General features: G+C 38.7%; 1 protein-coding gene across 4 annotated transcripts in view; it reads left to right on the top strand.

The window, feature by feature from the left end:
- VPS13C (vacuolar protein sorting 13 homolog C) overlaps nt 1-27,299 on the top strand; it is a 483,673-nt gene that overhangs the window by 192,887 nt on the left and 263,487 nt on the right. For 3 of the 4 annotated variants that reach the window (XM_029575527.1, XM_029575524.1, XM_029575528.1), the window contains 5 exons: nt 3,330-3,489; nt 3,748-3,867; nt 9,465-9,568; nt 11,860-12,027; nt 17,068-17,372. In XM_029575527.1, the coding sequence (XP_029431387.1) occupies nt 3,330-3,489; nt 3,748-3,867; nt 9,465-9,568; nt 11,860-12,027; nt 17,068-17,372 (857 nt within the window). The remainder of the gene's footprint in view (nt 1-3,329; nt 3,490-3,747; nt 3,868-9,464; nt 9,569-11,859; nt 12,028-17,067; nt 17,373-27,299) is intronic. The other variant, XM_029575525.1, reaches the window with a different exon arrangement.

Below are 27,299 nucleotides of genomic sequence, written 5' to 3' on the forward strand. Positions count from 1 at the left end.
AAGAATTTTTGGTGGTCCTCAAATATATTAAAAGCACTGAAGTAGCTCTCTGCTATATTGCTACATAAAGCCATGAAAGATCTTCAGACTAAGGTATGGGTTTATCCCCTTTTCTATAATACCAGTAATGAGAGAGATCGATCTGAAATGTAAGAGAAAAGATTGTCCAAGTATAATTACCTCATGACTCTATAGTAGCTGGATCGGTACTACGAAAAGCAGATTTACTCAATTAATCCTCTTAGGAAAGGAGTATAGGATCCTAGATAATATGGGGAAACTTTTTTTTTATCAAGCAACTGTGCTTCAAAGCAGGAGTTTGGCTCACCGGTTTCAAATGACTCAATATTTATGCAATCTCTTTAAAAAAAAAAAAAAAAAAAAAAAAATCTGATTTTTGTCTTTTTTTTTCCTCCTGAGCATCAAGAAAAGTTTCACTCTCACATTTTGGAAGCAGATGAATTCCCAAAACACCTCATAAATCAATATATGATAAATTGAATACATCTTCTAGAGCGTCAGCTGTACCCATAGCAACCAGAAGGATGGCATAATTCAAGGTTTCAGGCCTAAGAAGATATCCATGAGAAATTGTCAGAAATAACATGTCCAGGAGAATAACCTCTTTGGAGGCAAAATGAAGGAGATGGTTAATATCATAAAGGAACAGTTTGCTGCATTGCAAACTTTAATCACAGCCTTTACAGATCCAGCAGTACAACCTTACAGAAAACAATTCTATTCTCACAGATGTTATAATCCTTATTCCTACTAAAGGTCACCTAATCGGCCTCAATAGCCACAATCTAGACTGCATTCAAGGGTCAGGCCTCAGTCCAAATCAACTCAACCATCCCAAAAAGAGGCGCAGGTTTTTTGTTTTTTTTTTTTACTATACTTACCTTCCAGTGGGGGAAAAACTTCAGTTCTACCATCAGTGGCCCTTTTTTTTTTTCCAATAGATCGATGGGTTCTCAGTATCATTCAAAGAGGTTACAGGCTAAACTTTGAAAATCTTCCATCCATTTCCAAGGAACAATTATCCACGATAAGACACAAAATATTAACTCTCCTTTATGTGATAGAACCATTTTTGTTAACAGAAAGGGATAAAGGTTTTTAGTCAAATACTTCCTTATTCCCAAGAAAAGACTGCCACCATCCTATCCTGGATTTAAGAGATTTAAACAAATTTCTCAAAAGTGAAAAATTAAGGATGAACTCCTACCAATCATTCAATAATTCATTCATTCATTCAATAATTGGTTAACTACGATGAACCTCAAGGATGCTTATGGATATATTCCCACACATCCACACCACAGAAAATACTTCAGATTCAGAGTTTAGAGTGATCACTGTCAGTTTAAGGGTCCTTCCTTTGGTTATTCAGCAGCCCCAAGAGTCTTCACAAAATGTCTAATTGTATTAGAAGCTTTTCTAAGAAAGAGCAGGGTCTTAGTATTTCCATATTTAAACAATTGGCTAATATCAAGTAGATCCTGTAAAGATGCCAAGATTTCAACAGCTTACAGTTCACACCTGTCTATCCCTAGGATTTGTTCTCAGTTATGACATCCCATCTGTCACCATTTCATCACCTGAAGTTCATAGAGATATGACTGGTCCTACAGGCAGGGAAGGCCTTTCTTCCTGTTCTAAAGATGTCCAAATGACGCACATTGGTATGTTCACTTTGCAACCAGAGAGCAGGGACTGCTTTGAAATTACATGGAACACACAATCACTATTATATTTCAAAATTATTTGGAGTTTTCCTTTCATTTTGGATTACATCTGTTGCCACCACTGTCACTGCAGCCCCTCCCAGGGGTAACTCAAATACAAAAATAAACCACCTCCCTCCTCCAGCTTTTCATTTGTTGTCCCATCCTTCCGGGGACACATGATCTTAGCCCATTTGTTGAGGGTTGAATAACTTAAAGTGGGACCAGCATGATTCCAGCTGGGTTCCAGGTTGGTGCTTTTTGTATGTCCTTGTACAACAAAGGAAAGATGCGTGTGTACTTTTAATTTGAAAATTGTACCCCGGGAGAAAGGATGTGTAGAGGCTTGTATCTGGGTTTTTTTTGCAGTTTGAAAAACTGTATGCATATTTTTGTCCGTTAATAAGCAGGGCTGAATTAGCCATAACATGTATTTAGTATGGGTAATTAATACTGCTATCTACGGGAAAACATTTATGGTAAGCAAACTTGCCTTCTCTCCTGATCTAACACCACCCCTAGAATGCCTATACAACAGTCTAGGTAATGTGAGTTTTGGAATTATATCTGTAATTTGAGAGGTTAACTTTGTGACTGCAACTTGTGTGGAAATACCTTTGAAAATTGCCCTCACATTTTAACTGTTAAGGATGTGCATGGAAAAAATGTTTCTTTTTTTTTCATCTTTTGTTTCAGCATTTTAGTGCGCTAAATCATTTTAGCACATGCTGAAACAAGACATTTAGGGGCAGATTTTAAAAGCTCTACGTGCGCCGAGCCTATTTTGCATAAGCCCGGTGACACGCACAAAGCCCTGGGACGCGCATATGTCCCGGAGCTTGAAAAAAGGGGCGGGACGTGGGCGGTCTGGGGTGGGGGCGGGGCCAGAGTTCTCCGTAGGGCCACTAGGTTGGGGGATCGTGCACTGGCATGCGCAACCTACGCCTGCCCAGAGGCAGGCGCAACTTGTAAAATAAAGGTTAAGGGGGTGTTTAGGTAGGGCTGGGGGGGCGGATTAGGTAGGAGAAGGAAGGTGGGGGGGGGGGGGGGAGCGGGAGGAAAGTTCCCTCTGAGGCCGCTCCGGAGGGAACAGGGAAAGCCATCGGGGCTCCCGTAGGGCTCGGTGAGCGCAAGGTGCACTAGTGTGCACCCCCTTGCGTGCGCCGACCCCAGATTTTATAGTATGCGCGTGGCTGCACGCGCATGTTATAAAATCGGGCGTACGTATGTGCGTGCACGTCTTAAAATCCGGCCCTTATTTCATTTCGGTTGGGAACATGAAATAAAGCAACAAATGTTTATTGGTATTTTCAATGTTAATTTAAATGCCTTATTTACCTTAAAATTATGTACTATTTCTCTACTTTTTCCTAAAACTTCTATTCCCCCCTCACTTTTTCTGCTGCTTAGCATTAACAAATTTTGTAGTATCTCAAATGTTACATTTAATAAGAAAACCATGCCTTAATCCTGTACCTCTAATATTTCCTCCGATTGATCTTGTCTATTCTACTGTATTATGTGGGATCAAGTCTTTCTCAGCTATTCAGTTCAGACATAGCAAGAATATCATGTATTTATTAAGCTGCTGTTTTTCATCAGGTTGCATTTTCATCCTTGGACCTGCTGCTGCACACACAAGCCTTGCTGTCTACAATCAACTTTCTGACAGCTGTTGTACCATCAAGTAGCCAAAGCATTGCTAATAAGCGAGAGCAGGCAAAAACATGGAAGCTCGACAAAGACAATGCTGTGAAAAAAGGTAGTCAGAAGTTCATATTGGTCTATTTGAAAGAAAGTGTAAGTCTGTTAAGTAGTAAAAAAAAGTTACAAGTCCTGTTTGTTTATGTGTTGGGAATGTCTTACTTTGTGTTGTATAAAGTATAAGATCCAAAGCATATTGTTCTGAGCAAAATAGATTTTTTTCAGAGGATCTGAACACGTTCCAAATTAGTAAGCTTTTTCATGCTATCATATAATATTAATACAGAATGTCAGCACATTTTATAATTTTTCTTAGCAGTGACAAAAGCTGGCAAGGATAAGGATATATTTGATTTCAAGATGACCGCCAAACTGGATGCTTTCTGTGTAAATGTTATTGATGAAAAGAGCCATATTGCAGAAATCAAGATTGAAGGTAATGAACCTGGAGTACATTCTGCAGTATTTTTACTTAATCTTATTACTGTACTTAGCAACTTTGTCAAAAAGGCTTTACATTCATAATGAATGATGGTCCACAATGCACGATGGTTATCCATTTACAATTACTAGTTATATAATCAGCCTTTTAAAGCTGAAGAACTAAATTTGTTTCAAATATGGATTTATGAATTTCAGGTTTATTAGATAGCAACATGATTTTTTTTTTCATTTTGAATAATATATCTGTTATCTTTCAAGACTCTGGGAAAATATCCAGTAGCTTCATGAAAGGCAAAGGGAAATATTTTAGAGAGAAAATTTGAAAGAAAGAAAGATTGCAAAAACATTTTGGAAAAATTTCAAAATTTTTTTTAAGGTCCTTCCTTCTCCTTTTCCACCCATAGAAATTAACTGAACATAATAAACACATTTTTGTTCACATACAGTAACAGTTGCACATACAGTACATAGAGTTCTAAAAAAATATTTTTCTGCTAAAATGTTGACATAATGTTACCTTTGCTAGAATTTCCTTCATCATAGTAGAGGTTTTCAAGAAATCCTTAATTTGTGCAAAATTGTAGCAATGCAATTTCTAAATTATCAAAACAATTTGCAAAATGCTAAGACTTAATTTTTTTTTTTTTTTATATTAGGAATTTATTTTTTTAATACAATGGTTCTGAGCACTCCTTTTAAGATACTGCTTAAGATAGCGTTGAATTTCCACTTTAATTAGTCAATTATCTTTCTAACATTTTTCCCCAGGCCACATGTCCACAAAGATTATTTATTTATTTATTTAGAATTTTTATATACCGACATTCTTGATACAATATCAAATCAAATCGGTTTCCAATATAACAAAAACAGTCGCTGTTGAGGCGTTACATTTAACAAGGTATCAGAACTATAGAACTTAACTTATTATATTATATATTATATTATATATATATTATATATATATTATATTTTATATTTTATATATTTTATATTTATATTATATTTTATTTATATTATATTATATTATATTTTATTTATATTATATTATATTATATTTATTTATTTATTTATTATATTTATTATATTTATTTATTTATTTATTATATTTATTATTATTATATATTATATATATATTCCATAGACACAAAAAAAGAGGCGGCGGACTTCTTCTAGCCTCTAAGAAAGAACTCAGACTGACCGCTCACACCATCAAGACTGAATCCAAATTGGAACTAGGATTAGTCAAGTCAAAACTTCTACAAATGTTGTTAGTCTACGCTCCTCCTGGAGTTTTAGAAACCGACCCTTCACCCCTCATAGAATCCATAGCAAAACATATTAACTTAGACCTACCAACTATGATTATGGGTGATTTCAACCTCCATACAGACGCTATACCGCGATCTGCGAACTGCGAAGCCTTCCTCACCACCCTCACTGCTATGGGATTCTCTCAGACTATCAACAGCCCCACACACAAAGCTGGTCACATCCTGGATTTTAATATTCATTAACTCTAAATTCACATGCACGGTTGATCCCATATGTACCCCAATCCCTTGGTCAGATCATTTCTTGATAGAATCATCCTTCTCCACATACAAACAGACTCACACCTCTCCGCACCTTTCCACCATTCAATTCAGGAAAGCATGTCCATCTGATATACTCAGCGAGCATCTCTCCAAGGAACTCTCCAACCTGGACCTGTCTAATCCCGACTCAGCCCTATCTTCCTGGCAAACAATTACTGAAGCAGTCGCAAACAAATGGTGCCCAATAACCTCCAAAACAATCAATCCAAAAAAAAGGGGGAATCAACCTTGGTTCAGCACCGAACTAAAACAGATGAAACAGGACTTATGCCATAGAGAAAATAGATGGCGAAAAACCCCCAACCCAACTACCCTTTCAGCATACAAGGGTTTCTTACATCGCTATAGGACCTGCATACTACAAAAAAAAAAAAGGAATATTACGCCAACAAAATACACCACTACCAATATGACGCCCAGGCCCTATTTGCTTACGTAACACAAATAACTAAATCAACCCCGCCACCTACTCCAGACGAACAAGCTCTATCCAAGGCTAATGAACTCGCCTCATTTTTTCAACTGAAGATCCTAAATACTCTCGCCCTCCTTCCTCCTAATACAACACCTCTCAAATCAGATGAGAACTGCAATTTGTTCGCTAAACCTAAGTTGGACAGCTTCGAATTAATCTCCACCAAAGAGATTGAATCCATTCTAAAAAGACAGAAACCATCTAGTCATCCGGCTGATAATATCCCATCAAGACTCCTGCTGCTTATTCCAGACACGATCTCAGGACCTCTAACAAATATTATTAACAGCCTTCTAACTCAAGGAAGCTATCCAGACAGCCTAAAAACCGCTTCTCTTAAGCCCCTCCTCAAGAAACACAATCTAGACCCTAATGTACTAGCCAACTTTAGACCCATCTCCAATCTACCATTCGTTGCCAAACTTACAGAGAAACTGGTAAACACCCAGCTTTCAGAATATCTAGAGGACCATAAGATCCTATACCCCTCGCAATATGGCTTCCGGAAATCACGCAACACGGAGACCCTCCTCATTTCGCTTACAGACCATATTATAATGGGATTAGACAAAGGACATTCCTTCTTATTAGTTCTGTTAGACATTTCGGCGGCATTTGACACAGTCAACCACACCATCCTCCTGGATCGCCTTGAGGATATCGGCATCTCCGGATCAGCCCACAACTGGTTCAGGTCCTTTCTCAGCAATAGGACTTTTAAAGTCAAAATCAATAACAAGGAGTCACCTCTAACAAAATCTTCCCTTGGCGTACCACAAGGATCCTCCTTATCTCCAACCCTCTTTAATATATACCTCCTCCCCCTCTGCCAACTACTGACAGACCTCAACCTAATTCACTATCTGTACGCAGATGATGTACAGATTCTAATCCCAATAACAGAATCCATCTCAAAAGCTCTCACCTACTGGAATAACTGTCTTCTATCCATTACTAATCTACTCAACAGCTTAAACTTGGTCCTCAATGCCGCAAAGACGGAACTTCTCTTCATCTCTTCAAATGAAAACAATCTTCCTCCACCTTCACCGCACAATGCTCACATCACCTGTACGCACGTCAGAGACCTTGGGGTAATAATAGACAATCGTCTAAACCTTAAAAAAATGGTCAACACAACTACCAAAGACAGTTTCTTCAGACTACAGGTTTTGAAACGACTGAGACCACTCTTATTTTTCCAAGACTTCAGGACAGTCCTCCAGGCTCTTCTGTTCGCCAAAATAGATTACTGCAGTGCCCTCTTTCTAGGCCTCCCTAAATCTACCACCAAACCACTGCAGATGATACAAAATGCGGCAGCGAGACTGCTGACCAACTCCAGCCGCGGTGAACACATCTCCCCCGTCCTCAGAAACCTACATTGGTTACCAGTAAATTTCAGAATCCTGTACAAATCTATTACCCTAATACACAAAACCATCCATCAGCAACTCCAACTCGACCTGGATATCCCTTTCAAACTCCACTCCTCTAACAGACCAACGAGAGATATCCACAAAGGCACTCTGAAATTTCCCCCTACTAAAGCCACTCGCCTCTCTACGACCAAAAACAGAGCTTTTTCAATTGCAGGCCCAGCTATCTGGAACAATATCCCAGCAAATCTCAGATTGGAACCCTGCCTCTTAACCTTCAGAAAAAAACTAAAGACGTGGCTCTTTCACCAAGCCTTCCCAGATCCACCGGATAATCACTAGTTTGAGCCTCACTTCTTACAAGGACTTTGACACACTTCCTCCTGAACAATGGACACTGGCATTTCCTGGTTAAAGCATATGCTCTAACCCGTTAAATTATTTGTATCATGTTATATTTATTCTTCCTGCCTCTATCTTCCTTCCAGCTTGTCCTTAAGCCTCCAAGTTTTCCATACCTTGTTGATTGTAACTTTGACTTATTCCTTTTCCTTTGTTATCTATTATTTACCAGAACTGTTACCTCAGTTTTTACCCTTTGTTAAAATGTAAACCGATCCGATATGGTTATCTACTATGAGGGTCGGTATAAAAAACTGCTAAATAAATAAATAATAAATATTATATAGGGATACATGAATCATAGAACATCATTAAATAGGGATACATTAACCAATGTTGTACAGTTTGGATTGCAAAATAGCCTTCTATCTGGAGCAGATTGAAGTTCTTAGAAAATCCTCTCAGCTTATTTCTTTTGATCCTAATAAATTTTGATCTGCTGTTGCCAAGCACACCTATTGTAATTGGATATCAGATGGCATGCCCAGGCATACCTGAATCTGGAAGGTGCATGTTAAGGTTCATAATGTTAGAGACATTGCTGCATTGGTGGCCCACTTGAGAGCCTCCATGGAAGAGGTTTGCAAGGTTGCAATGTAGCATTCTTTCTGCATATTCAAATCTAATTATTTGGATAGAGACTCTAGGCAGGATAGTAGGTTTGGTCAATCTGTCCTGTGTAGTCTGTTTGAGGTTTGAACTCAATCTAGGTCCTATTATCACTGGTTTCCAGGCTGCCTCCAGGCCCCCCCCCCCCCTTCCCCGGAAAAAAGAAAAAGAAAGTGGCCAGTTGCCAACAAAAATATTTTTGTCCATTGTCATTTTCTGGGGTTTTCCCCTTTTTGTTCAGGCAGACCGAACTAGGGATTACCCTACATGTGAGAACTTCACATGCTATTTGTCCTTGGAGAAAGTGAAGTTTGCTTACCTGTAGGAAGTGTTCTCATGGAACCTAGTCTTCTATTGGAGTTGGTTCTTGACATTTTCATATAGAAAGCTATGATAAGAACTGAGGGGATCCTGTATGACAAATGTCATCGGTCATGCCTCATATGCTCAGTTAAGCATGCAAAAAGCTTCTAGAAACTTTAGTTATCTTCCCACACCAGACTCTAATGGATGATATCTTCAACCTGTGAGGATTTACATCCTGCTGTTCATGGAGAACATCTGTTACAGGTAAGCAACTTATGCTTTTTCTGTTAATCAACCTTTTACTATAACTGATTCTGCTAATTTCTTCTGGTATTGCTCAACCCATCTACTACATCCAGTTGTCTTTAGGAGCTAGGTAATGTACTCTGTCACTTATACTTGTTTCCTCTTCTGTTTGTACCATGTAGCCAAAAAGGTATAATGTAGAGATTAAACTATACTGATTTTAGGAACAAAATAATATAAAGAGGTGCTTATTGTCAGAATCAGAACTATCAAAAGAAGACTTTTATAGGGTTAAAACAAGAATGATATGTACACTATAAGTATATTAAGTAATATAGATTATGCATTGTTGCTTTCAATGCTGTAAGGGACCACATAATTGTTCTGGCTTATTTTTCCATAGATTTGGCATGCTCTGTGAATGTTTGTTTTGTACTTACCAAAACAAACAATTTGTTAAAACATTCAAGCTTAGTGAGAAATATTAAATCCTTGATGCTTGAGTATGAAGCATTCATGTAATACTGAAGTAGCAGTAATTTATTTTGAATACTCTGTGTAATTATATTTATAGGCTTAGATTCATCAATTTTCCTTCAATCAAGTCAGACTCAGGTTTTTGCCAGACTCAGGGATTTTATTGTCACAGATGTTGATGCAAAAACAATTCATAAAAAGGTAAATATATAGTAATTCTCTTTCTGGGTCCCATATATTTTGAGTACATATGCATATGCTGTATAACTGGTTTGAGGAACATCAGAATCACAAGGAGTGTGTGCTTAATTGGCTGTGGTCTGGTTATTTATTTGGCTTCCCCTTGTAAGGTTTTCAGTGCAGTCTTGTTAGTTAAGATTGGGCACCAAATAGTTCTTTGTAATTCTAAGCTTATATAATTCCTGATGTCATAGAAATTTTGGTTATAGGAAGAGTAACTTTCAGAGGCATTTCTTAATGTGAAATGGTACTTTACCCATGGGAATGGCTTGTTGTAAAATTAAAAACAAAAAGAAGCAATCCAAGTTCACTGTATAGAACTAAATCAAACTCAGATGTAAATTCTGTGCAACACACAGCATGTGGTAAAAGAAGGTATCATATACATAGTGCCCTTAGCTACTCTTAGGCTTTCTTTAAAAAGAACCTCTTGTTTAATCATATACCACCGTATAATATCAAGAGTGTAAAAGGTCCAAGAAAAAGTGTGCCTTATGATGGAATAAGTCTTGTATCACTCTCAAAAAGGTATAAAATTCCCATCCAAACAATAACCACATACAATATCCAAGATAATCTTACAATAAAATAAACGACTGCAGTATCAACAAGTAATATTTGTCTGGATCAATGTGCCACACTTTACAAAAATATCCAAGCACTTATCTGGAGAACTATTCCAAGGTTTCTCTTGTGTGACACTCCGGCACAAAATATTAATAACAATGTAAAAGCAATAACCTCAAAGCCTGCATTTTGGCAAACATGCCTGCTTCAGGAGATGCATTCTATGGTTGTGTAATGCCCGGATCAAATGTCTCCAATTTTCAAAATGAACATACATAAATTGTTGCAGTTTATAATCATATTTGCCAACTTTCTTATGCAGTTTGCTAAAAAAAGAAAAGAAAAGAAATTATTCTCTTGGCTAATTTGTCCACAGGATATTTTTGGGAAAATGTATGCAAATACTTTGGAAAATCCCAAAGTATGCATGCACATCTAAACACCTTCCCAACTTCACCTTTTGAGAATGACTCCACTCAGCCTGGATAAACTTAAATGCATACAAGATGTATGCACATAAGTTTACCTATATATCAGGTGGGCAATGTTATAAGCAGCCGTTGTTGCAGGTATGGGAATCTTCTTTTTTTTTTTTCTTTTTTTAATTGTGTTTATTGCAACATTTTTAAATTATACATTCAAGAATTAACTTGAAAGGAAAAATTTACAATGATATTAATACATAAACAATAACCTCGCATTAGTACCTTAAGGAAAACATACAATTTTAATGTCATAGTACACCCAAGTCCTCTATCTAGGGAGGACCCAATTCCAAAAGACAACTTTTCTTTCATTTAAAGGAAATATCCCAAAAGAAAAGCTAGACAAGGAGGAATGGCCACATTACCAAAAGAATTCCAACCCTTACTAGGTTACACAGTTTCCAGTACAGATGCATCATTTGTAAAGGACGTTCTATCAGCAATAAACTTTAATTGAGCTGGTTGGAAAAAGGTCTATGTAAGATCACGATACTTAATAAAGCATTTGCATGGAAACTTCAGAAAAAATAAAGCCCCCATCTGCAATACTTTAGATCTCATTTGTAGAAACTGCTTCCTCCTGGCTTGAGTATCTTTAGCCAGGTCTGGGAATAGTTGCACTCTCAAATTCAAAAATAACTCCTTTCGATTCCTGAAAAACATTCTCAGAATCCAATCTCTGTCAGAGTCTAAAAAGAAAGATACAATTAAAGTTGCCGGTTGTGCTTCATCTGTTTCAGATGACTTCAATATTTCAGATATATTCAAAGGTGAAAGCATCTGCATGTCCTGCCCTTCTGTGACTACTTTCTTCGTAGATAGCAGATAGAAAACTTTTGTTATCAGAGGTAACGTAGCCTGAGGTAATTTTAAAACCTCCAAGGCATACCTAGACCACATGTCTTTTGCTGTTACTGTTGGGATTTTAGGAAAATTTATTAATCTTAAATTTCTTGCCCTTATTTGATAGTCATGGTTTTCAATCTTTCTTAGTAAATAGGTATGGGAATATCTTTGTGGGATCACAGTTCATGGGATTGTCACTATTAGATCCTATTTGTGAATTTTAATAGAGCTTTTTGAAGCTTGGTGAATTTTGTAAAAGGAAACCTATATGAATTTATGGTTTTCATTAGCAAAATAATTTATTGTGTAAATTATATTTCATTAGCATTATTTTCTTTATATTCTTTAATATAGGCAGTGTCTATAATGGGTGATGAAGTCTTCAGTTTCAGTTTGGCTCTGTATCCTGATGCTACTGTTGGAGAAGCCTACTCAGATATGACCCAGGTGGATGGGAAAGTGTTCCTTAAAGTAGGCTGTATTCAGATAGTCTATCTCCATAAATTTCTCATGTCCCTTCTGGTAAGAGCGCTAAGTATTCTGCGTATATTTTCATCAATTTAAATGTTATATGTGAGAATTCTTTTGTAAAATATAGAAAGTTTTAAGTAACATCATAGTATAAGTTACAGAACTAGTGAAGTTGGAACAAGAGCAGAGGTTTATAGAGTCCTTTCTTCATCTGATTTCCTACCATCTCTCTCAAACACTCAGAAAAGTAGTAAATGTTAAACATATCCTAGAAAAGTTTCTGTTCTTAAACTGCTTTAAATGTTGTAAATTGATTTAGAAAAATTTTTGTGCTAATGATTTACTATATACCTGTACACATTTTATATATAATTTTCAAAGGCACTTGCATGTATAAAGCCCTATTTAATGCGTATAAGTGGATCTTTGAAAATAGCCCCGGCAGGCATGTGCAAAACAATTTTGCACTTAATTTATTGCACCTATTAATAGGCATTCCAGGAATAGTTATGGCAGGATTGGGCTTTACGTATATACTTCAATTTTGAAAACATGTGTACATCCACATACACCAAGTTACACTTGCTTGAGCAGGTGTAAGCCCATGTGTATGCTGTGAATTTTTTTTGCACATGCATGAATTTTCAAAGCATATTTATGAACATACATTTTTGAAAATTCTGGTTAAAGTCTATGGGTAAAATGTACCCACAGACTTTAGCCTATGTGGGTTGTTTGATAATTACTTTCTAAAACAGGTTCACCTAACAAATAGCCCACAGGACATAATGTGGCCTGCCAAATATTTCTGTGCAACTTGCCAGTCATTGAAGAGGAATGACCAGCTGTCAGCATAGGCAAGTGTTTTTAAAACTTGCAGGCTAAACCTTAATCTCATGATGAATGAGATTAGCAAAGTCAACCTGCACATTTCCATGAGCAAATGAGCTTCTAAGAGTAACAAGGACACCTGCCTCTACCCAAAGATAGGAGGTTAAGCAGGCCAATCGGGGCAAGGACCACTCCTCCAAGGTAGGAGAAAGAGCAAGCCAATCGCAGCAAGGATGCAACCCCTCCCCCAATGCAGAAAGAAGAGTTGGTGATCACAGCAATGACCCCCTCATTGCAGGAGGAAGGGCAGGCTAGTAGTGGCATGGATTCCATCTCCTCTGAGGCAGAAAGAAGCATACATGATCTTGGCAAGCCTCACCCCCTCCTGGCTGGAGGCCGAAGGATCACAGTTCTGAATACCTTTGATGGGAGAGAAGCCAATTGCAGCTCTTGAAGGTGGTCCAGGAGAGGTTTTGTTGGCTGGCAGCTGGCCTGACTGAGAGAGCTGTTGGGGATGGGTGGGTAAGTTGGGGTTGTCCCTTTTCCTTTCTGTGTCTGTTCCTCACTGCTCAGGGGAAAGAGACACATTGATGCCTACTAGCTTAATGGCCACTGAGGGTTAGGGTAAAATTGTCACCTTTGGAATCTAAAATTCAGAAAAGTGAAAACAAAAATAAAGGAAAAGAGAGAAAAATATGATGGGGTGAAAAGAAGAGAAAATTTGGTATTCCTTGCTAATTTTCTTTTCATGAGTTCTACCAGCCAAATCTATTTATTTTGAGCATTTATATGCTGCCTACTACTGAAAGTAAAAAACCCTCAATAATGGCTTCAAACCATGCAGTAACCATAGTTTGAAAAAGCTGGCTCTGACTACTGATTTGCAGCTGATGAAGAAAGCTGTGTTCAGCCCAGTGCACAGCTTTACCTGCATTTGAACTCTTGTTAAAAGGGAAATTTTAAGATCAGTGCGCGAATGTCCATGTGCGTGCACATGGATACACCGATTTTATAACACGCACGCGTCAATGCATGCATGTTTAAAAAAAAAATCTGGAAAGATACGAACTTGACCACCCATAAAAGAAACATTTAAATTTTTGAAATAATTCTTCATAATTATTCCAACATCAATTTCTGAATAAAGAGTCACAAACAAGGCAGACCTTTCTGTAATTTCTTCTGTTGTTGTTTCCAGAAAATTGGTTAGATTTTCCATATCTATCCCCATACCAGGCGATATTAAGGCTCCTCTCTGTCTTAAAAAGAATATTTTTTTAACAGGCGGAACATTCTCTGGTGGTATCTTTAGAATTTCAATAGCAAATTTCTTGAAAGTCTGCAAAGGCAACTCACCCATAACTTTGGGGAAATTCAAGAGTCTTATATTTAAGTGCCTTAAGTAATTCTCTACTGACTCCAATCTTCTCAAAGACGATAGTCTTTCATTAACAGAAGGAAAAAGTTTATTTCATTGCGCCCAAAAGTGCTTGCACTAGGAGGTACCTATATTTTAAGGTACCCCTGCAGGTGCATAGTTAAACTTTTGGGGAATACTTATGTGTTCTTTAGTCCGGAACAACTTCAAGCCTTTCTAGAGGCACGAGAGCAGACCCCGCAGCCCATAGAGCTGGATCCAGTAAATGAATCTGATGTTTAAACCCAGCCTTACTTCTAAATTGTTTCTTATGTTCTCCTTTTATTCTTTTCCTCCTCAGTTACCTACGAAAGGTAGAGATTGTGAAATTTTGTCATGTTTCAATATTTAATTTTTAAATTTCAAATAAGAATTTCATGTAAAGAACAATTTCTCAATCTCTTGTGATTCTATGCAAATTACTTTGTATTTTGTTTTGAAAAGATGATAAATAAAGATTTAAAAAAAAAAAAAAAAAATCCACTACCTGCGAGCATACGCACACCTGATTTTATATCAGTGTGCGAGAATGCAGACTCAGGTGCGTAAGGGGCAGAAATTTTACAAGATGTGCATGGCGACACAATAGGCCCTAATCCCAGTTCCCTCCCAGTCCACTCCAATAAAGGAGTGGATTGGGAGGGAGCTTCCTAAACCCCCTACCTAACCTGACTCCTAAAACCTCAAACTTTTTTTTTTTTGTTCTATTATCTGCTCTCCGGAGCAGTAGCAGATTGTGCAGGCCAGTCGGCTGCTGGTGCGCACTTCAGCGGGACGATGCCTAATGGCGCTGTCCCGGCCCTCCCCTTTCTCCCAAATCCATTCTTGAGTGTACTGGGAGATACGTGCAGGGCTGTAGGTGTTTGAAAATCTCCGTGGCGTGTGTGTGGCCCCTGCCATGTGCATATCTCCTAATTTTCATGCGTGCCGGTTTTTTAAAATCAGGCCTTATGTGAGCATAAACCTTACTGCCACTGCAACAAGGAGTTTTATACTCATAAAATGTGCGTTCTGAAATGTCAGTACTGTTTAGTGCCCTCACATGGAAATCCAATGCAAATGAAGGCACTAGGCAGTACTCCCCAATGCAGAGAGGTGTGCTGGCCTAACCCGAGTTTTCTTTACATTGAAAACTTAACTCCTGGGTCTGCCTAGATTATGTGTAACAAGAAAGTGTGTTTTCTCCATTGCTGCACTTATCCTCTGGAATTCACTTCTTGAGGAAATTAGATCAGTAGGGTGCCCAAATAAATTTTAATCTGTTTTAAAAACTTATCTATTTAAGCAGGCTTTTAACTTACCCTAGCTTTTATCCTAACTTATAGTCTTGCTATTCTGCTGCTTATAACTTTTTTTTAAAGGTCTGGATATGGTAGGCCCTGTCAAGGATCACAGTATTGGAGCCATGGCGGCATTGTTAGCTTGCTTGAGATTTACCTTCATTGAAGAGATCTGCAAAGCTGCGATTTGGAGTTCTTCACATGTTCTCGTCTCACTATTGTTTTGACAAATATTCCTGACTTGAGAGTGTAGAACCCAACTCCATCCCTCATAGGGCTTATTTTGGTTCCAGACTGCCATAAAAAAAGAGGGAGCTTTAGGATGGCCTTTCGCCACTGAAAACAGTCTTGCTTGTTGGCACGGTTTTGGGTTCGATTTTTCTTTTTTTTTTTTTTGTTCAGGGCGGCCTTTAACTTGAGATTCCCCAAGTGTGAGGACTGCATTCCTCCTTGTCCTTGGAGACCATAGTTACTTACTATAATAGATGTTCTCTGAAGACAGCAGGATTTGAGTCCTTGCAAAAAATTCCCACCTCTCCTTGAAGTTGGATTCTCCAAGTCTTAGTTTTATCTTGGACTGAGGGCCTTACTTGGGGAGTGGTAAGGGCTGCATATGCCTGGTGGGGGTATGCTCAAAGCTTCAATGTCAAAGTTCCATGCTGGGCTCTAACTGATGTCGTCATGTTTGAGAACTGATATCCTGTTGTTGAACACCTATTAAGGTAAGTAACTGAGGTTTTTTCTGTTTTTATTCCCTCAGTTGGTAGGGAACCAATGGTAGACCGTGTCAGTTTATAATGCCTTTGTTTAGGGGATAGAGCTACTTTGTTCTGTGCAGGCTGCAGAAAACCATATATGAGGTGGAGTCAGCGATCTAGTTATTGTGTCTTCTGGTAGCGAGGCAAACCCCATGCAGCTGGACTGTCTGGTAGGACTTAAGGAAAAAAGCTAGCAGGTAAGATCCTATTTTGTCTTCTGGAACAAACTTTGAATTCAGATAGTATTATAGATGTTTAAAGCAAATTTGAAAGGCTAAATGAAAAGGGACTTAAGATTTGGGTGCATGAGAGACAAAAACAAAATCTTGTTTCAAAAAAGACAAAAAATACAAATCAATGAAATGGTCGCTCTTTGCTGCTGAAGTTTTGCTTCCATGACTTTAAATGAGACTTGTATGTTGAATGTCATTTTCCTTTTTATTCTGCATTGCAGTTTTGTTTTGTTTTTATTGCCTATTCTCAGCTATTCCTTACAATTAACAATTGTATAGATTGTGACATTGTAATAATAATGAAATGTAGGCTACAGAGTCTCAGAACAATTTTTTAAATGCAATTAGGCTGTTGTACATCTCTGCTTTCCTCATATTGCTATGTGTATTTGTTTATATTTATTGTAAACTTTTTTAGTTGTCAACATCTTTGCACACCTCATTGGATACAGCTAAATTAGTATCTTGCCAAAATTAGTATCTTGCAATAAAAATGCTTTAGTAGAAAATACTTTTATATGTGCAATATTTCTAGCTGCATCTACCTTACCCTCTCCCTTTTTTAATTGCAGAACTTCCTTGACAACTTTCAGACAGCAAAAGAGACACTAAGTGCTGCCACAGCACAAGCAGCAGAAAAGGCAGCTTCCAGTGTAAAAGATCTCGCTGAGAGAAGTTTTCGTCTTTCAATGGATATTAACTTGAAAGCTCCAGTTATAGTCATTCCTGAATCTTCCATTTCCCAGAATGCAATAGTAGCAGATCTTGGTTTGATTAGAGTACAGAATAAGTTTAGCCTGGACTCTGTCGCAAGTTGCCTGCACCCTCCAGTTATTGATAAGATGGATGTACAACTAACACAGTTAAAACTTTCTAGGTAATGTCTTTTTTTAAGTTTACAATGAACTAATATAGTCAGATTGATGTACTTAAGTTGTTAAATTTTTTATCTTAGTACATTTAATACAAAATTCTAGTAGCTGGAGAAAACTAGAATCTTTGTAGATATCAAAGACCTAATGATGCTGAAAGCTCTTATAGACACACTTTCTTTTATTGGACAGACAAAAAGATAACCTACAAAGATTCCAGTTTAATGGCATGTGGAAAACTGTCGGTAAACAATACTTTATCTGTTTGATATAAATTAATACCAGATTTTTCACCTGTTCTTTGAATATCATTTCACTACTTCACATATTCCCAAAATACTGTATCTTTTTGTAATTGATTAGGTCAGTGGATACAGTATATTTGGAAATCATGTTTTTTGAGTAGTTACTTTGAAATACTGAAGTGGAAAGACATTTGGTAGGTGTGAGACTTTAGATAAGGAAATGATTATGGTATCTTAATTTTCTTTTAAGTGATATATCTTTTAGCTTTTTTTTTTTTATTATTATTTTTCTCCCAGGACAAGCAGGATGGTAGTTCTCACATATGGGTGACATCGATGGAGCCCTTTCACGGAACACTTTTGTCAAAGTTTCTAGAACTTTGACTGACACACTAAGCATGCCCAGCATGCCACTAACACTGCAGCCACCAGGGGTCCCCCTTCAGTCTTTTCCACGCAGCAGTTGCCTCGCGGTTTAGGAGCTCTGTGAGAAATTTCTCACAGCTTTCCTCATGGAACTATTTGAAGTTTATCTTCTTAAAAAAATCCCTCATCGGGGTCCCCCATCATGCTCTGTTCCCTCTGACGCTCGGTAAGTGTTTTTTCCGGTACTTGTGGTCTCTTCTCGGCGGCTTACCGCTTCAGTGCCTGACTGTCACCGACCGTGCACCCGCCAAATTTTAACATGGCGACCGGTTTTAGGAAATGCCCCGAGTGTCCGAGGACTATGTCCATAATGGACCCACATGGTCTGTGTTTTGTGCTTAAGCCCCTCGCACGACGTTCGTCGATGCCCTAGTTGTGCACAAATGACCCCCAAAGGCCGTCTCGCTTGCCTAGACAAAATGGAGCAGTTGTTTGCTACAAAACATACTGCTCCATCGACGCCAGTTCAAGCACCACCGACCATGGAGGGTCCATCGACCTTGGAGATAATTCGCTAGGAGCACCGTGGCAGGGTGACCGTCCGTTACAGTCTCCATTGAGGACATCGGCTTCATCGTCCTCTGTGCCGGGAGAAGACCAGACCGAGCACCAAGGGAAACATAGAAACCAACACCGACAGGACTTCCATCGAGCCGCCTGCGAAGAGGGCCCGGGGAGAGAGCCCCCATACTCCTCTGGACCCAGGACCCCTAGGCGTTCCGTACCTAGCCTTCACGGGCAACAAGGCTGGGCGACAGGATTCCGTCTTTGGCCAGTAGTCCTAAGAAATTTGCTTCCAGTGTAGGAACCCAACTGTGAATTTCAGGCTGCCTTATTATCCTTGCCAAAAGCACCCCAGTTGTGCCTTTTGCACATGTGTGCTGCTTGGCCTCATTCGTATAGAGTTTAACAGGCTGGGCCAATCATGTTGTTCTAATTACTTAGCTTTACTGCTTTAATGCTGGTTAGTAAATTTCAGTCCTATTTTATCAACTCTGATAGGGTATCTTTTTAAGATATTAAAGAAACATAAATACTTGATGTAATGAAAATGGTCTTCTGGCTGAGCAATTGCAATACTTTTCTGTATTCTCTTTAATACCTTTGTAACTACAACCACATTTGAGAGCCATATCCCTTTCAAATGAGTACTTAAGTAAATGATATTCTCGGAGAACAAACAGGATGGTTGTCCTCAGAAGTAGCAACATCATTTGATAGAGCCCAGATACTGGATATCCTCCAGCTCAAGGAGCCGCCTAAGAAGATTTTACAAGTCCCAATCCACAAGGTCCTTTAAGAGGCACATTTGAGAATGTGGGAGAACCCCCCTCTCTGGATCCTCTGAACAAGAAGGTGGATGCAATTTATCTTGTCCAGAAGGCTCCCAGATTGGGGTAAAAGGCAGCGCTCTCACCAGTCTGTGGTGGTTGAATCTACTTTCAAGATGTTCAAGAAGAATAGAACCTGTTTCTCAGTGTCCCCAAGGATGGATTCCAGAACACTGGATACTTATGGGAGAAATGTTTTCCATGGATCAATGCTTAATGCCCGCATTGCTCTTACCAGCTATTCATGGGCCCGTGCATGTGGGACCTGCTAAAGTAGATGCTTAGCAGCTTCTCCAGAAGCAGTATGACTACCTCAAGTCATTGGTGGATAAGAGAATGAAGTGTAGAAAACACATGGTCAGGCAGACCTTTGATGTTTTTGAAACAGTGTTGAAAGTCTCTGCCATGGGGATTGGCATCCACAGACTTGCCTGGCTGCAGGCCTCAGATCTCTGATATGACGTGCATTGGTAATCTTTTAGAGATAGGGTCAAGGAAACATGGCACAGATCAGAGGAACACTATGCAACGCGTCAGCAACTCTCCTACCCTCCTCTGCCAGGAGGTACCCAAGTGAAGGGCCAAGATGATACTTTTTCCCACCTCTTCAGTCCCATGTGCAACAGGTTCCTCGTCCGAGGCAGCAAAGGTTCCCTAAGCCACTGCCAGCACTCCAGTCAAAACCAGGGACAGGGTTTTGACTGGATCATAAAAAGCATAGCCCAGATCTTAGTACTTATGCCGGAGAGCCTTCCAGTCAGAGGCAGGCTAAGATTTTACTTAAACTGTTGGCATAGTTAACTTCAGACTTAGGATCCTCAGCATAATACAAAGGAGGGACCTGATTGCATTTATTAGCAGTTTCACTAAAGTAACCTCCAGATGCCACTTGGGGGAAATTTCCACCTCAAGATGTTCTTCAGAAGGAGCTGTCCTCCCTCTTGTAGACCAATATGGTCGAATCTGTTCCACCAATGGAAAAAGGGTGGGAATTCTACTCATGTACTTACGATTCTAAAGAAAACAGGGGACTCCTTCACATCCTAGATCTAAGGACTTTGAACAAGTATCTAAAAAGAGACCTGGGGGGGGGGGGGGGGGTGGTATCTGGCTATATGCACTTGGTCTGAAGGATGCTTATGCTCCCATACAAATATTTTCAGGTCACAAATTATTTCAGATTTATGGAAATGGATCTTCGCCTTCAGAACTGCATGCTGCCTTTTAACCTAGTGCCAACCCAACGTGTCTTTACCAAATGTCTTGCTGCGATGGTGGCACATCTGTGTAAACTGGAGTTGTTTGTGTTCCCTTATCTGGATGATTAGCTGGTCAAGAGCACATCTCAGGTGGGTGCCACAGAATCTCTGCAAAACCATCCTGGTGTTGAGTTGCTAGGGTTAATCAACTACCGCAAGTCCCACTTGTCCCATGCTGAGGTTGTTGGGCCTCATGGAATCAATAGTCATATTACTCTCTTGGCACATTTCCATATGAGAAAAACCTAATGGACCTTCTCATCACAGTGGCTGCAGGCCACTCAGTCTTCGAGACAGCGTCTACATTATGCAACTGCTCAAGGACACCCTGTCCTGTTAGTGGAACAGTTGCACTCTGATGTAAGCACTTGTGGAGTTTTGAACTGCTTCCCCTGGGTATGGTAGGCTGCAGCCCTCCCAGGTAAGCCATGTTTAGTTTTGTGATGTAGAAAACCAGTAACAGTAACCAGTAACTAGTAACAATAAAAATTGTTACTACTTTTGTTTTGTGAGCTGGGTTACACCCAGCCAGACACACCTTTATAATACAGCTATTTTAAAACTCTAGCCAGCAGAGAGAACTCTACTAACAAGTCTTTCAGTTGCTTGGGGCTGGGTCTGAGAGTGGCTGCATTGAATCTTTTTGAGCTGTTTGGAGCTTCCTACCCAGTTTCTTGTTAAGGGAAACATTCTTCCTACTTTGTTCTCCTGCAGATTGTAAGTCTGGAACACATTGTTTGTTTTCTCTTATTAAAGACTCTAGTTAAAGCATGGCTACTGTGTGTGCACCTTAATCAGACCTGAAATCTGACTAGATACATAGTTTTCAAAATCTTCCAGTCCAAATTGTCCTGATTAGAGGCATCAGACTTGGGATGGGGAGTCCATGTAGAGGGGCCCCACACTCAAGGCCTGTGATTTGCTCAGGAAAAGATTCATTAGATAAATTCCCTAGAGTTAAGGACTATTTATTTATTTATTTATTTATTTATAACTTTTATATACTGAGGTTCAATTAACAAGATTAATTATCACTTCGGTTTACATTACAACTAGCGACATTAACAGAGACAGAGTCTAGTTAGTTTATATACCATCGTTCCAAGTGAAGATCACAATGGTTTACAAAAGTAGCAACTAACAATGTAAACATTAAGTGAAACTCAATTTTTTTATGGATCTGTTGGTAAATATTACAAATGCAAAAAGGTACACCAACACTCATCTGTGTGTTTTCAATTTTAAGACTCTCTCACTCTATTGCCATCAAAATGTTCAGTTTAGTTATATGACCATCATAATAGGCATCATCGTGTTAGCTCGCGCTTTAAGACTCAGCCTTATGCTTAATCATAGGTCACTAGTAGTGAATACGACAATAGCACTTTTTTTTTTAAAGACTTTTAAGACTTAAAAAAAAAAGTGCTATTGTCGGTCATATAACTAAATTGAAAATTTTGATGGCAATAGAGGGAGAGCGTCTTAAAATTGAAAACACATGGATGAGTGTTGGTGTACCTTTTTGCATTTACAAAAGTAGCATTCATCCTTTAGGTCATTACAAACTTTGGTGTAACACATTTAGGTATAACATATTTTGGTATGTCATACTTTGCTAAGATATTCAATCAATCAACAGAAGCTAAATATCCTCACCTACCAATTCACTCAATACAAAAAAGGAGGATGTATTATATTCTTTTTTATAATTTTTAAAGTGCTAAATAGATTATCCTTCTAAACTAATTACATAGGAACGAATACCATCAGTATTAGTGCAAATGGAATTTAATCCATCGCCTCTCGCCACGCAATGGGCCTCAGGCAAATTCAGCGTTTATTCAAGCACTAGGTGTATAATCATTTGGTATCGTTCCTCTATTTATTCAAAAGCATTTTTTAATTTTAATCCACTAAAATTTTTTTTTATATTATTTTCAAAATTCGTTTTATCCCAAAACCCAAAAACTCATTTATTTGTGTGTTTCTAAAATCTCTTATACTTATTTTATCCTTACACAATTTAAATGTCCACCGTCATTTAATTTGTTTAACCATTGAAATCCTAGAATGAAATCCTAGAATAAATTATACTTAGCCCCACTGTAGATGTATTATTTCTCAATTTGTCCCGACATGGGCCATGTTTCGACTGTTTCCAGTCTTCCTCAGGGGATACTTTGTATATTTTAATCACAATTCCAGAAACAGTTTTGTTTTACTGCCTTTCCAGCGCTAGTCATTCAATTTGACCTAGGACATACAAAAAATATTTTATTAAAAGGTTAAAATAAATCTCATCACAGGTTCATATTCATTCACCCTTCCCAAAAAGTTTTTGTAACAATTTCCTTCCAACTATACGATGTTCTTACTCACAGTGTTATTAATGCTCATTCCTTTTCATGCATTAATGGCGCCTCGGCGTGTCTTATCTCCTCCACTTCCTATCCACTTCTTTATACCTATCCTACACGGAACTTGATGCTGTCAATCATTTTCAAAACAGCTTATTCAATACGATGTTCTTACTCATAGTATCATTAATGCTTATTGTTCTTCATGCATTAATGGCGTCTCAGCGTTTCTTAGCACCTCCACTTCCTGCCCGCATCTTTTTACCTATCCTTCCCGGAACTTGATGCTGTCAATCATTTTCAAGAGCCACTTTTTCAAAGGACATCCTCCTAAAATACCGACCAGTCAATTTCTTTGTTCAACCCACTAGGGGTCACTGTTTTAAAATAATGGATCCATTTTTGCTCTTTTTGTAGAAGAATCAGATCGAAATTGCCACCCCTTTGGGGATGTATCGGTCGTTCTATGACTGCAAATCTGCAATCAGAAAAATCATGTCCCTTTGACACGCAATGCTGAACCAACGGTGCTTCAACCTTCTGTCTTACAATTGAACTTCTATGTTCAACCATTCTTGTTCTCAAACACCTCTTGGTCTTGCCAATGTAAAGCAAAGGGCATGAACACCATATACCATAAATCACCCCCACTGTAGAACAATCTGTACGTGCCTTGAATCTAAAAGAACCCTCCTTAAAAAAAGGTAAAAATTGGCCACTATAAGACTGTTCACATACCGAACATTTATTGCATGGATAATGTCCAAGTTCTCTTAAACTTTCATTATTCTTAATGCTGTCCACATCATCCTTGAAATTAGAGTGTACAATAGTGTCTCGAATATTTTTGCCCCTTTTAAGGGCAAAACACGGGCCATTTGTAAATATAGAATGTAAATTCAAGACATGCCAATGGCGTTTTATACTGCGTTGTATTCGGTATATTTGAGGGGAATATGGTAAAACACAAATCATCCGATCCATATTATCTTGTCTTTGTGATGGTTGTAAGAGTAAATCGCGATTGGCCCACCGAGCTCTTTTATAGGCCTTTCTTACCAGATAAGGAGGATATCCTCTTGAACAAAAACTTTGTGTCATCTCCTTTGCACGTTTCTTGTACTCTTCTACAGTAGAACAGACTCTTCTAAGTCTAAGAAATTGTCCCATCGGTAAATTGGACCGCAGATGCTGGGGGTGACAGCTCTCATATCTAAGTAAGGTGTTTCGATCCGTTGGTTTACGGTATAATGTATATTCAAAACCATACTGCTGTATCGTAATGAAAATGTCCAAATAGGCTAATCCAATACGACTAAATGATGTAGTGAATTTTAAATTCTCATCCCTGGTATTTAACCATTGTATAAATTCCACAAAAGTTTGCTCTTCTCCTTGCCAGACAATTAGGATGTCATCTATAAAGCGCTTCCACGTTTTTATATGTGCTTTAAAGGGATTCTGCTCCAACCACATAGCTTCAAAATTTCCCATTATACAAGTTTGCTACATTGGAATTGTGATTAAAATATACAAAGTATCCCCTGAGGAAGACTGGAAACAGTCGAAACATGGCCCATGTCGGGACAAATTGAGAAATAATACATCTACAGTGGGGCTAAGTATAATTTATTCTAGGATTTCATTCTAGGATTTCAATGGTTAAACAAATTAAATGACGGTGGACATTTAAATTGTGTAAGGATAAAATAAGTATAAGAGATTTTAGAAACACACAAATGAGTTTTTGGGTTTTGGGATAAAACGATTTTTGAAAATAATATAAAAAATTTTTTTTAGTGGATTAAAATTAAAAAATGCTTTTGAATAAATAGAGGAACGATACCAAATGATTATACACCTAGTGCTTGAATAAACGCTGAATTTGCCTGAGGCCCATTGCGTGGCGAGAGGCGATGGATTAAATTCCATTTGCACTAATACTGATGGTATTCGTTCCTATGTAATTAGTTTAGAAGGATAATCTATTTAGCACTTTAAAAATTATAAAAAAGAATATAATACATCCTCCTTTTTTGTATTGAATACTTTGGTAAGATACATATTTAGGATACATAATTTGGTATGACATATACTTTGGAATAACACAGAGGGGGGTCATATGAATCTTGGGTGATTATCTTATACATATCAACTGACGAGGTGGGGCATTAAGTTAGTAGGATAGGGATTCTGTTTAGTAATTTACATAATTGTAGGGAGTTGTCATAATGTATTTTGTTCTTTTGTTACTAGATATTGTCTTTGTTCTTGTTATTGACTACTCTGCATTCTGGTGGATTTGTTAGTTAAGTGTTTTTAAATAGCCACGTTTTTAGTTCACATTTGAATGTCTGTCTTTCTGGGATCATTCGTATTGTGTCCAGTAGTGAGTGCCACAGATTGGGGCCTGCTGTGGAGAACATGCAGTCTCTTATTTGCGTCAGGTGTGTGCTCTGGATTGTTGGCACAATTAATAGTCCTTTATTTTGATTAGGTATGCTATAAAGGCTTTCAGAGATCAGTTGGCTAGCAAAGTGATCGTGATGCAGACTGACAATCAAGAAGTGATGTACTACATCAACAATCGGAAGCATGGGATTGTACCTCCTATGTCAGGAGACTGTCCAAAACTGGAATCTGGCCATCTCACAGAGGATGACCCTCATGGCTAGGTATCTGGCAGGAAAGGAAAATCTCCTTGCAAATTGATATGCGATAGGGCTTGGAACCCTATGAATGGTCCTAGAACAGGGAGTAGCAAACATATATTCTGCGAATGGGACATACCCATGATAGATCTGTTTGTGTCCCCTGAACAAAACGTTCCTGGAAGGGGGGGATGCAAGGCAAATTAGCCCTTAAAAAAAGGGACGGTATAACATTTCTGCATGGGGGTAACCTGTACGGAGTGGCAGTTACTACTCAACACAATTCATGGGGGTAATTTGGCAGGAGCAGCAGTTAATATAAGCAAATTGCTGGGTAGACTAGATGAACCATTTGGTCTCTTTCTGCCATCATTACTATGTTACTATGGATGCCTTTGCCCCTGATTGAAGCTAGGGTCTGCTATATGTGTAGCCTCAGATTCTTCTCATTGCAAGGACTTTATTGAAACCAAGAGAAGAAAATGGGGGGGGGGGGCTGAGATTTTCATAGCCCCCTTTTGACCAAGATGTATTTGGTTCCCACTCCTGTAGGTGATGTCCAGGTAACGGATCAGGATGAGGTAGTCCCCAGTACTCATCACTCAAGTTCAGGGTCAGTTGTACTATCCAAATGTCGGGTCTCTGATCTTCACAGCCTGGATGTAGAGAGGGTAACTCTGCCATCCATGGATCTTTAAGAGATGTCTCTCCTGTTCTGTTAGCTTTAAGGAAGGAGTCTGTAAGGAGGTCCTATGGACTGAAATGGAGGCAGTTTATCTTGTGGTGTGAGCCAAAGGCCTTAGACCCTTTCTCCTGCTTTACACAAAAACTGCTTGATTACTTTCTACATTTGCCCGAGTCAGATATCAAGATCAACTCAGTAAGGGTTCACCTCTGAGCAGTGGTGCCTATCACCAACATGTAAAAATTACACTTGCCTCTATACAACATTAGATGTCAGATTCATGTGACGCCTACTTCATTTGAGGCCTCCATTAGGCCTTCCACTGTGTCCTGGCACTTAAACATGGTACTGACCCAGCTAATGAAAGCTACCTTTGATCTGCTACACACTTGCAACCTGAAGTACCTGACTTGGAAAGTCAAATTTTTGGTGGTGGTGACTTCAACGCATAAAGTCAATGAGCTCCAAGCTCTAATAAAATTAGCACCTTGTACCATGTTTTATCTTGATAGGGTGGTTCTATGCACTTATCCTAAATGTCTGCCTAAGATGGAGTCAGAATTCCATCTTAACTAGTCAATCATCCAAAAGTTTTCCTAGACCATATGTCCCATCAAGATGAACAAGCACTGTCCAGTTTGAACTGCAAAAGAGCCATGGTCGTCTTCCTGGAATGGACTGAAGTCCACAGAAAGTCCACACAGCTTTTTGTTTCTTTTGACACCAACAAACTGGGGAATGCTATTGCCAAACACACTTTATCCAGTTGGCTAGCAGATTGCATCATCTTCTGTTATACCTTGGCAGACATAGATCTGGTGGGTCATATCAATGTTCCTAGTATCTATGGCAGTGACAGTCGCCCATGTAAAATCAGTCTCCATTGAGGACATCTATAAAGCTGCGATTTGGAGTTCTCTCCACACATTCACATCATATTGTTGTTTGGACAGAGACTCCTGACGAATTAATGCGTTG

The sequence above is a fragment of the Rhinatrema bivittatum genome, chromosome 13 (assembly GCF_901001135.1).
Source record: "Rhinatrema bivittatum chromosome 13, aRhiBiv1.1, whole genome shotgun sequence".
NCBI lineage: Eukaryota > Metazoa > Chordata > Amphibia > Gymnophiona > Rhinatrematidae > Rhinatrema > Rhinatrema bivittatum.